Source organism: Echinops telfairi, unplaced genomic scaffold (assembly GCF_000313985.2).
Source record: "Echinops telfairi isolate 266 unplaced genomic scaffold, ASM31398v2 ScPeMD7_5592;HRSCAF=6446, whole genome shotgun sequence".
Lineage (NCBI taxonomy): Eukaryota > Metazoa > Chordata > Mammalia > Afrosoricida > Tenrecidae > Echinops > Echinops telfairi.
In genome coordinates this window covers 6,590,210-6,601,334 of record NW_022109491.1, presented here as the reverse complement: position 1 = coordinate 6,601,334, position 11,125 = coordinate 6,590,210, and the positions used below count along the sequence as shown (strand labels likewise).

Genomic DNA, 11,125 nt, shown 5'->3' with positions numbered 1-11,125 from the left:
GGCGGGGGACTGTGAGTCTCTGCCCCCGTTCGCGGGTGGGAGTGGGGACCAGGAGCGATCGCGCGCGTGCAGGGGGGTGGGAGAACCGCCCGTGCTCTCAAACGGTGCCACCCCTTTGGTGGCTCAGGGGCTGGCGAAGGAAGGAGCCCAGCGGACGAGAGAGCCTTCTGAAAAGTTAGCTCCGTCTCCTGCTAGGAATTCATCCAGCACCAACTTTGGTATGCATTTAATCTCCGAAATTAGCGCTATCACCTTACGTCCGAGTAGCGCTTTCCAGTTGGAGGCTGGCTGCTCTTTCCATTCCTTCGTACTGCCACTTCGCAAGCAGCGCCCTCACCCCTGACCAGCGAGCGGTTTGCCAACCTGCGGATAATTACCACGGTCCCCACCGAATTCCTAAATGGCCAGGCTGGGCGGGCGGGACCGGCCGGAGGGATTAGCGAGGGAATATGCTTTGCAGGGGGCCTTTGGAAGCGGAATGCAGGTGGTCGGCAGCCACGGGCCCGGTTTCAGCCGCCCCTTCGGGAGTTAAAGCGCCGAGAGGAGTGGAGATGATTTGTCATGTAGTCCGATTCTCGCTTTACAGGCCAGAAAGGCTGAAGTGCAGTGAAGTTCTAACTTCCAGAAAGTCTGGGGGACAGAAACATTCAAGCCGGATTGAAAGCTGTTTCCCGGCCAGCCACTGGAGAATGCAAAGCAGTGCTCTGGCTGGGCCCCAGGAACGTACAGGATAGAGCTAGGAGGAGCAAAACGGAAGGGAACGGACTCAGGTAGAAGTGGACCTCATTCCAATTGAACGATTCAGGGAGGGAAACAACCAAAAACTGCCCTGGGGTACATTCCCAGTGAGAGTGAATGCAAAATCCAGAAGTGGTTCCCCACCTTCCTAATGCCCTGACCCTTTGGTACAGTTCATGTTGTGGTGACACCCCCCCCAACCATAAAATTACTTGAGTTGCTACTTCATAACTGTAATTTTGCTACTGTTATGAATCGGGCGAACCGATTCACTGGGGGTCGTTCCATCCCCAGAGGGGTCGGGACCCACAGGTTGAGAACCACTGGATTAGAGGAAGCCCAAAGGAAAACTTCCAGGAGCCTGTGGGCCCTGGTTTTTATTGCTTTGGGTTGATCAGCAAAGTTCTGGAAGCAGCTGTAACAGTATCCAAATGTGTGTTCATTTGGAAACTTAGAACCCACATGGCTGGATATTTTCTGTTTTCAGGGACTGCTCTGTAATTATAAGCAGTGCGTACTCTGGTCCGAGTGTCCTGCCGTAGTAAATGGAAATGGCTTGCTCCAAATCAAGAGTTAAGTTGACTGGAAATGGGAAGAACTTGTCCTCGAGCCGCTTGGAGGCAGGAGTGGCCCTGTGCCTGTGGGTTGGACTTGAATGTGATAGTTCAGTTATGTGCCTGGTTGGGATTTGGGGGCGTTGAAGTTCAGGAAAGAAAAACACTTGTGATGTTGCATGATTTTAAAATTCCATTGTTTTAGTCCTGATGGCACGGGCTTCATCATTTATTGTCGGAGTTCGAGAAAGGGCTTGGTCTGGGTGCCCTGATCATCATGATCCAATTCCTAGTACTCGGCAACTTGGAAACTGAAACCTTGGGCTTGCCATCCTCCTCTTCTGGCAGCTTATTTTTGATTCTTTCATATTCTGGAAAGTGATGTGCGGTCGGCGGTGTGCTGTTAACCACAAGGTTGGTGGTTCAAGCCCACCCGCAGAAGAAAGATGGCTGCTGGCTTCAGTAACGATTTACAGTCTCAGAAACCCTACAGAGGAGTTGCTATGTGGTGCAATCCACTCCACGGCAGGAGTTTTTTCATACTCTGTAGGCAAACTGTAAGGGGATTTCAGTTCATGAGAAGATTCCATTATCTTTTAATTCCTCAAACTTTTTGAAGCGCCCCCTCACCCCCACCCCCGGTAGCCATGGTGTCTGGCACACATTGAGTGAGCCAGGTCACTATTGAATCAAGGCCGTCTGAGAGCATGCCTGAATGGCATGCGAGCCAGCTCCCCTATTGTAACGATGGCCGGGCACAGGGACTTCCTCGGATATCTGTTGTTGACACGTGTGCCTTTTAATGGTTGTCATCTTCCCAGACCCACTGCTCTCAAGTCACGTTTGAGTCATAGGGACCCTAGAGTACAAAGCAGAATTGCCCTGTGGGTTTCCAAGACTTCATGATGGTTGACAGCCTTATCTTTCTCCCTCGGAGTGACTGGTGGATTCCGACTGCAGACCTTGCAGTTTACAGCCCAACACGTAACCACTACTCCACCAGTGCTTCTCTGCTTATCATCTCAGCAGCTGTCAAAAAATACTGGGGCAGATTTTTGAAGCAGTGTTTCCTTTTACACTGCTTTGATCTTCTCTGTTTTTTCACAAACCTATCAGGTGGCAAACAAAACTCTCGTGGTGCATAGACCCCCTGCATTACGAGTTCTTTGTCTTCCACATCCAGAAGAGTATTATTCCCCTTTATTGTCTTTGGTCCTGGAGGGGAGAGCGAAGGGTACAGATAATGAAAGAATGGGTAGTGCAAATAGCACCTGTTAGGTCTGCGATACTGGCTGCCATGTGGTTTTTTTCTTTGGTAACTGATTTATCTTCCTAATTGTTTCTCCAGAGTTAAGAAAGTTCTCTATAAACCCGGTGGTGTCCTTTAACCTTGGGACAGTCTTTGAACCAGGCCAAACCCGCGGCCCTGATGCCCATTCCAACTCACGGCAGTCCGATAGGACAGAGGACTGCCTGTGGGAGTCCCAAGCCTATAGAGCTTTACCAAAGCAGACTGCCACATCTCTTTGCAGAGTAGTGGCTGGCGGGCTTCAAACCTTTTGGTTTGCGTCCCAGTGCTTTAACCACGGAGGCAATCATTACACTTCCTAACGGTTGTTCCGTAGGCTAACAGAATAGTAACATTAAGGGTGCATTTCTAGGATGCCAGCTGATACTGGGGGTAGGGAATCACGTTTTCCTAAAGGCTGAGACAAACTAAATTCCACTTCTCTGGAGTGGATTTGGACTCCGACCACATATGGGGTTTACAGGGTCCCAGAGGCTAGTTGTAAATGGTGCATTTTGTGAATAGTTGCTGAATGGATTTGAGTTTTATCTTAGTAGGGAGTAAAAAGTTCTCTTAATCTCACTGTTTTGCAGCAAAGAGGGTAACAATTTCTCTTGTGTGCTCTGTCCTGCCAACATTTGCAAAAAGGCACAGCTACTGAGAAGCCATACAATTTCCTATTGTTTATGGTAATATTTCAAACATGAGTTAAAAAAAAAATCTAATGTTGAGCAAAGAATTTTTATCCAGAGCTTTAACAAAAAAATTAAACCCCCAAAATGGGAATGTTCTGTTGCTGAGCGCCCTTCCCATGACCAGAGTTGATAGGTGGCACAAATGGGTAAACCAGGCTGCTGCCCCCAGCTTGGTGGTGCCAGCCCACTCAGGGGTGCCTGGGCAACTAGGCTTAGAGAGCTGCTTCTGAAAGGTCTCGGCCTTGGAAACCCAGGAGCTTTCAGTGCCGCGTCTTCTGCCTGCCCCGGGTTGCCGTGACTCCACAGCAGCTCAGAGCAACGACACTCACTGCAGGGACAGTGCCGAGCTGGAGCGTGAATCAGAGCAGTGGCCGCTTCCCAGCATGATACCAGAATTGAGAAAATGGAGGGGAAACTAAGACTTTTGATAACATCTTAAGACGAGCTGATAGGAAGGGTGTGTTCCCCGAGTTTTTATTGACTCTGAAACGGGAAGGTGTGACTGGAGTTTTGAGAGCCCTCAGTGTGAGTCACCGTCTTCTCCAGAGAAATGTTAATGTTTATGCGTCAGGAATGTGTTTTGGAAACTTTCAGATGATTTATTAGAGACAAGCATCGACTGCCGAATGGTCGAACCTGCCAGTAATACCCCTCAGTTGTGCGTGGAACCGCAGACTGGTGAACTTGGGGCGAAACTGAGAAGGCTGGGGATCCACACACACTGCGGAGCCCGTGGGGAGAGCCCGGGCCCTCGTGAGCGATGCTTCGGAGCTGTCTCAGCAGTGCTCTCTTGCTAATAATTGATCAAAGGAATACAGGCTCCATGGTCAAACACATCTGAAAAGCATTTGCTTGTTGATTGATGGATGATTGATTTCTAGTCTGAAAGTGAAGCTAGCCTTTAAAACGCTGGTCTCCTCAGCCATGCCCGAACAGTCCCGAAACTCCAGGGACTGCGACTGAACCTTTTCTCCTTGGACTTCCACACCTGAGGAGAGAGCCTGCTAGTCCCATAGCGAGTGAGACACCTGCTGCTGGTGGGCTGGATGGGGAATGCCGGCACTTGGAGGGAAGAGGTGCACTGGTGGAGGAGGGAGGCCAGGCGTTGGAACTGAACTGTGGGAGAAACGTCCGCCTTGATGGAGGCGGTGCCCTTCCTGCGTGTCTGATCCCGTGATAGCGCTCTAGTGTAATTATTCTCTTCCCCCACTAATTGGTGAGTTTCTGGATCAGGCGTGAGTGAGCCTTTCAGTCTCTTGGGCCTAGCTCTGTATCAGCCACATAAACATTTGTTGCATTCATTGGATAACGGGCATATAGTTGGTGTATTATATTAATAAAGCTTTTTTAATAAAGCTCTAGTTTTTTATTTTTAAAGCATCTACTTCATTTGTATAGTAACCTTATGCCAAGGAGTGCAAAATCAGTTTGGTGTGTCTTGCTGCCGGTCCTTACCACGTCCTGTGACTTGGGTTCCTTCTGTGGGAGAGGTCATTCAGCTGCACCGTTTTTGCTGCTAAAGCTCGACTGGCACACCTGTGGTCCACTCTCCGCTGTCACGGTGTGGTCTCCAGGCACTGTTGGAGTGGAGTCACCAGGCTGGACAGTCCCCAGGTGGAGGCAGGCAGGGTCCCCAGGGATTAACCTCTTTCAGAGATGCAGCAGTTAATGGTGAGAGGGTACCCACGTTGCTGGGCCCATCATGTGGAGTTCTCCCTCCCCAGAATAAGGTTTATGACAGTGGACTTGGGTACTAGACATAGCTTCTTTATGAAGGAAAGGTAGTCTGTTAATCCTTTTTTTCTTTTTTCTTTTTGGTGTCCTTGGGTGAGCACGCTTTTTTTTTTTTTTTAAAGCATTGTGTTTAGGTGAAAGCTGTTTGTTGTGTTTGGTTGGCGTTTTCTGTTTTTTCAAACCTTTGTATGTTTGTCATCTTTATAGTTCGGAGCTGAATTTCGTCGTTTTTCGCTGGAAAGATCAAAACCTGGAAAATTTGAAGAGTTTTACGGATTGCTACAACATGTTCATAAGATCCCCAATGTTGATGTTTTAGTGGGCTATGCAGACATCCACGGAGACTTACTACCTATAAATAACGACGATAATTACCACAAAGCTGTCTCAACAGCCAATCCGCTGCTGAGGATTTTTATTCAGAAGAAGGGTAAGTGCGGCACGTTCTACGTAGCCATTGTTCCAGACATCCTTGCTTCCCCCTTGAGAGGGACATAGACATTGCCACAGACTTGGTGACGATGTGTTGTGAACATCACCTTCCGATGTTAACAAGTAGGTTAAATAACCATTTGGGAGCATTGGTTTGATTCATATCTTTACATTGCACTGAGTTACCTAAGATGTCTGGATAATTTATGTTTTTATCAACTCATTTGGCCTCTGTAGAAATTAGGAATTTATTGACTCCTAGAGTGATTGCTGTCCATTCAGAAAGGCCTGGGGGAAACTGGCTTTGCAGGTAGAGAAACATCCCAGTTTCTAGGTTTCCAGCCTAATAAATACACGGAGGGAAGTTCTCCTGAGTCTTCGTCCGTGAGTGCGTGCCACCGTGCAGACCACGTGAGCTGAGCGCAGTGCTGGCCTGTCGTGGGCACACGGGAAAGGTTTTAGAATTATTTTCCACTGGAAAAATATGAAACTATAATTACCTGGGAAGTTAAGGAGCAAGTAGTTATTTTAGGCGAAGTGAACATTGGCGGCCGCTTTGCCAGAAAGCCTTTGAAATCATAGCCGTGCCTTCCCACGCGTGTATGTATCTGATAGGAATCCTGCTTCTGCCATTATTCCTTGAGCATTCCTGGTTAGAGCGGGGAGCCCAGTATGGGTGAGATCATTAAAGTCTTACCATGTAGTAAACCAGCCTGCTTGTAGAAACTCAGCTTGCTTGTGAGAGTGGGTAAGGGATTTCCCTGGAAGGGAAACTGTAGTTCTAATCCCTTGATAAGCATTGGACCACTCCCAGGCCTTTGACATTCCACTGATTGTGTAGCTTGACTTTTCTGGAGGAACTAAAGTCTAGTGACAAAATAAACCTCTGAGGGTAATATAACTTGCATGACTTGACTTTCACAGTCATGCATTCCCCTGTCCCCAATGGATGCCCTAGCTATTTAACAGGGAGGTGATGTCAGGGACTTGGTTGTTTGAGTAGGAAGCAGTGTGCAGCAGGGGTTCACACTAAGGAACAAGGAGCTGGAGAGGCTGCTGGGAGGCTGTCCGGTGTCCCATGCGGGAGATGGTGGGAACTGGCTTGTTGCTGGCTCCTGTCAAGTCCGTCCTGAGACATGGAACCCATGTGAAGGAGTAGCACTGGCTGGCATGGTTTTCTCAGCCATGATCCTGTGGAGCTGATGCCAGTCCTTTCTACTGCAGGGCTACCAGGGGCGTTTGAACTGCCAGTGTTTTGCTTAGCTGCTGCACCTCTGAGGCTCCCTGAGGGACAGCAAAGGCAAAGGGGAGGGAGAGCTAAATAAGGCCCGGTTCTCACACTCAGTGCTGAGTGGTGGAGTCCAAGGGGAAGCCAAAGACTAACTAGCTCGTATGGTTTTGAGCCTGGTGGCAAGTGGGATTTGGAAGAGAGATGGATCTAGGAAAGAAAATGAGTTTGGTTTTAGAACCCATAAGATGCTGAGACTGGTGAGTTGGGCACAGCCTGCAGGAAATTGAAGATGGTAGATGGGAGCTTAGAAAGATTAGACTGCTGGGAAGTGGTAGAATTGTGGGAGGAGGCACAGGGTGACGAGAGGAGGCTGGAGAGGGCAGCGGATGGAACACAAGAGAAGACTGCCCAGACAGGAGAACGGGGGTGGGGGGGTGGAGGGCTTGTCCTTTTTGGTTGAACACGTTAAATAATGATGCTGAATGACAGGCCTTCCTGGTGCTAGCAAATTACAGTTGTAATTTTCTTTAAAAACGTAGACTGTTATTAAGCTGGAGCCATCTGATAACAGTTGGCTGTTATCCATGTGTTAGGAAGACTGGGCGTCAGGTTATGGCACCACAGGCCTGTGTGTCATGGAGTATGACCTGTGATGGTGGGGTCAGTATAGCAGCTTTTGAGAGTGGGTCTCTGGTGGTGCAGTGGTTAGAGACCTCTGCAGCCAAGCAAAAGGTCCAGGGCTCAAGCCCACCAGCCCCCCCCAACCTGGAAGACAATACAGCCAACTAGTTTCATAAAGATGGTGGCCGTGGTCACCCCACAGAGTATCTCTACTCTGTCCGCTAGGGTCACTGATGTGTAAGTGACTTGACAGCAGGTTTGGGTTTTTGGTTTGGGTATAAAATTGGAGTTAGATGTTTTACCTTTGTATCTGTTAAACCCTTTGAAGGTTTTTAGGAGCCCTGGTGGCTGGTGGTTACTGATTGGGATGCTAACCGCAGGGGCAGCAGTTCAAAACCACCAGCTCCTCCATGGGAGAAAAAGGAGGCTTTCTACTCTCAGAAAGAGTTACAGCCTCAGAAACCTACAGGGGCAGTTCCACCCTGTCCTGTAGGGTCGCCATGAGTTGGTACGGACTTGATGGCAGTGGATTTGGTTTGGGGTTTTGGTTGAAGGTTTTTTGTTTTGTTAGAAATCATGTGTGTGTGAACCAGAGCTTTCCGTGTAGTTGAGATAAAGTTGCCAAAACATTAACCCATAGAATTTGAAGTAAACAGTCCATTCAGTAGAAAGGTTTTTGTTTTTTTTTTCAGTAGAAAGATTTTTATTTAAAAAATTATAAATGTAATACAGCTATGAAGTTAGCAATGAGTGAAAGTGATTTAGTCAATTTTCCTGTCTGAATCCCACTGCTGCCTTCCCGTCACAACTAGGTGCAGCTCACCTGACCAGGCCTGCCCAGCCTCAGCTTCTCCCCATCTCCTGCTTCCCCAGCACAGCCAGCCACCAGGCCCACCTTCTGCCCTCAAACCTGGGCAGCCTGCTCCTTGACAGGCTGCCCCTGGCTGCTCTCCATCCGGCTCAAGAAACAACTTCCTCAGGGAAGTGCATCCGCCCACCATGACCCCAAACCAAAACTCACTGCTGCCCAGGCAATGCTGACTTACAGTGACCCTCTGTGGGTTTCCAGGACCGTTTATGGGAGTAGAAAGCCCACTCTTCTCCCAAGGAGCAGCTGGTGGTTTTGAACTGCCTGCCTTTGCCAGCTCCCCAAATTCAGGAAGACCTGGAATTAACTTGTTCACATACTTGTCAACTTGTTTATTACCACTGAGCAGCATCTCCATGGGTGACAGGCAGCCCCACCGCCCCCGTGCCATGTGGTTCTTCTTGGTACTCCTTCATGTCAGGACACTCAACAGATGCACCAGTAACAAGCTGAGTTCACGTGAACCTTCCAAAACCCACTGCCATCAATCAAGTCAGTGCTGACTGACTCAGAGCCACCCTGCATAGGGTGTCCCAGAGCAGAGAGCCTCATCTTTGTCCTCTAGGAGTGGCCTTGGGTTTGAACCGATAACCTTGAGGTTTAGTAGTTAAACACTTACCTGCCACCGAGGCTTCTTCTTTTTTTTTTTTTTAGTGTGGTAGTTTTTGTTTTGTTTTTTAACATTTTATTAGGGGCTCATACAACTGTTATCCCAATCCATACACACATCAATTGTGTAAAGCGCATTTGTACATCATTCTCAAAACATTTTCTCTCCACTTAAACCCCCGACATTAGGTCCTCATTTTCCCCTCCCTCCCTGCTCCCCCCTCCCTCATGAGCCCTTGATAGTTTATAAATTGGTATTTTGTCATATCTTGCCCTGTCCGACGTCTCCCTTCACCCACTTTTAGGTTGTCTGTCCCCCAGGGAGGAGGTCACACACAGTTCCTTGTAATCGGTTCCCTCGTTCCTACCCACTCTCCCTTTACCCTCCCTGTTTCGCCACTCACACCACTGGTCCTGTAGGGCTCATCCGCCCTGGATTCCCTGTATTTTCAGTTCCTATCTGTACCAGTGTACCTCCTCTGGTCTAGCCAGACTTGCAAGGTCGAATTCGAGTCATGGTAGTGGGAGCGGGGAGGAAACATTTAGGAACTACTAGAGGAAAGTTGTATTTCTCATCATCGCTACATCGCCACCAAGGCTTCTTATGTGAGCCTCGATGGATGCTAAATTCAGCATTGTGTGAAACATAATTACAATTTACCGCTTGTCCCACCGGTTTCCTTTTTCCTTGACTTGTTGACGCCAACTAAGGAATCAGCAAGGTAGCGATTACATGGGGCAGGGTATCAAAGGATTGTTTTAAGGAAAAAAATAAACAAATTTTATGATTTGGACCCCGGTGGTCTTTTAAAACCTGATACATTCAGCTATTGAGCGCTTCCTTGAAGTTCAACCTCAAGATTGAATGCGGGTGGCCAGACCTTGAAAGAGTGTTATATTGTCTTTCTCGGGGTTTTCTGATTTAAAATCATTTTGTGTTAGAAGAAAAACCCTGGACTCCTTTTCTCAGACTATTGTCGTGGAAGCAGAGCAAAACAGAAACCTGATTCCCTGAAAGTGATTTTCATAGGGAGAGCCTCTGCCCACCCCCACCCCCCATACACTTAAACTCCCTCCTCCCCGTCTTGGGGTTAGAGAGCCTCCTGATGTGAGGGGAGGGAGGAGAAGGCACAGAGCAGGCCTGGGCCTGGCTTCTGGTTGAAGTAGTTGGCGTGCCACACACGATTTCCTAACATTAACAGGGCCCTTGAAGCACCTGGGTCGGCCCCAGCCCCTTTGGTCTGGAATATAGCAAAGTTCCCAGCTAGGCTTGGGGCTCAGCTGCTTTGGGACCCCTTGGCACCTCATCGCCAGAGCTGCTCAGAGGATCACCCCCAGAAGGGCCCACTGTACCTCTTTCCTTCTTCCACACACTGCGACACCGGGACAGCCATGGACATTGGTTGGAAACAGCGGATGGGCTTTGCACTAAACAGGGCCCCCACGCAGCCTCGTGAAGCAGACACCTGTAACGTTACCGGCAGCATCTCTGGCCTTTCCCTGGCACTGACCTGTATTTTAGGGTTACCTGTGAATGAATCAGAGTTTCATTTTAAAATAGTCTAAGGAGATATATATATATATATACATAATTTCAATAGTAGATCAGTAGTTTGACTCATGGTATAAACCCAAAATCAAACTGCCACCGAGCCTGTTCCAGCTCATAGCAACTCTGTAGGACACGGTAGAACTGCTCCTGCGGATTTCCAATAGTGTAACTTTTTATGGGAGTAGAAAGCCAAAAAGACAAGACAGACAAGGTGAAGTAACAGCTTAGAAGATGACGTCAGTTGCTCGTGACCTGCATGTGTCACCCTTTATCCGTAACTATTTTTGAACCAGTCACCAAGCCTGTTAAAACTGTCTTTAATTATTTTTCATATTTGTCTTCTCCACACACTGCCTCTGCTTCAGGCAAGACACTGTCATAGATTACCTCAGTAGCTCCCCACTCCACCCCCCCTACACACACACACACACACACCACCCCACACCCCCAATTCACACACACACACACACACACACACACACACCACCCCACATCCCCAATTCTCTAGTTTGTGGTTTGAGTGAGTTTGCAAAACAGCTGATGAGATGGCCATTACCAGCCAGGCCTACTGAAAGTCTGGGTTTTCTTCCGATGCCCTTTGCCCTCATGCTAGAGCCCCCAACCATGCCCTGTCCCTGGAGGTCTGTCTTGGTCCCAGCCTCCAGCCTCCTTTCAGTTTTCACCCACCCACCCACCCCCACCCTGGAATGTTCTCCCCTCCCTTTTACTGAACGCTCTCCTCTAGCAGCCTGTTCCAGTCTCCACACAAAACTCACTCTCCTCCTGAGATGTCTTTCCTTTTC

At 48.6% G+C, this 11,125-nt stretch overlaps 1 protein-coding gene across 1 annotated transcript in view; it reads left to right on the top strand.

Moving 5' to 3' along the window:
- The window catches only part of PARD6B (par-6 family cell polarity regulator beta), a 20,728-nt gene that overhangs the window by 2,977 nt on the left and 6,626 nt on the right, over positions 1–11,125 (top strand). The window contains exons 2-3 of the mRNA XM_045295484.1: positions 196–218; positions 5,217–5,439. Coding sequence (XP_045151419.1) covers positions 196–218; positions 5,217–5,439 — 246 coding nt within the window. The remainder of the gene's footprint in view (positions 1–195; positions 219–5,216; positions 5,440–11,125) is intronic.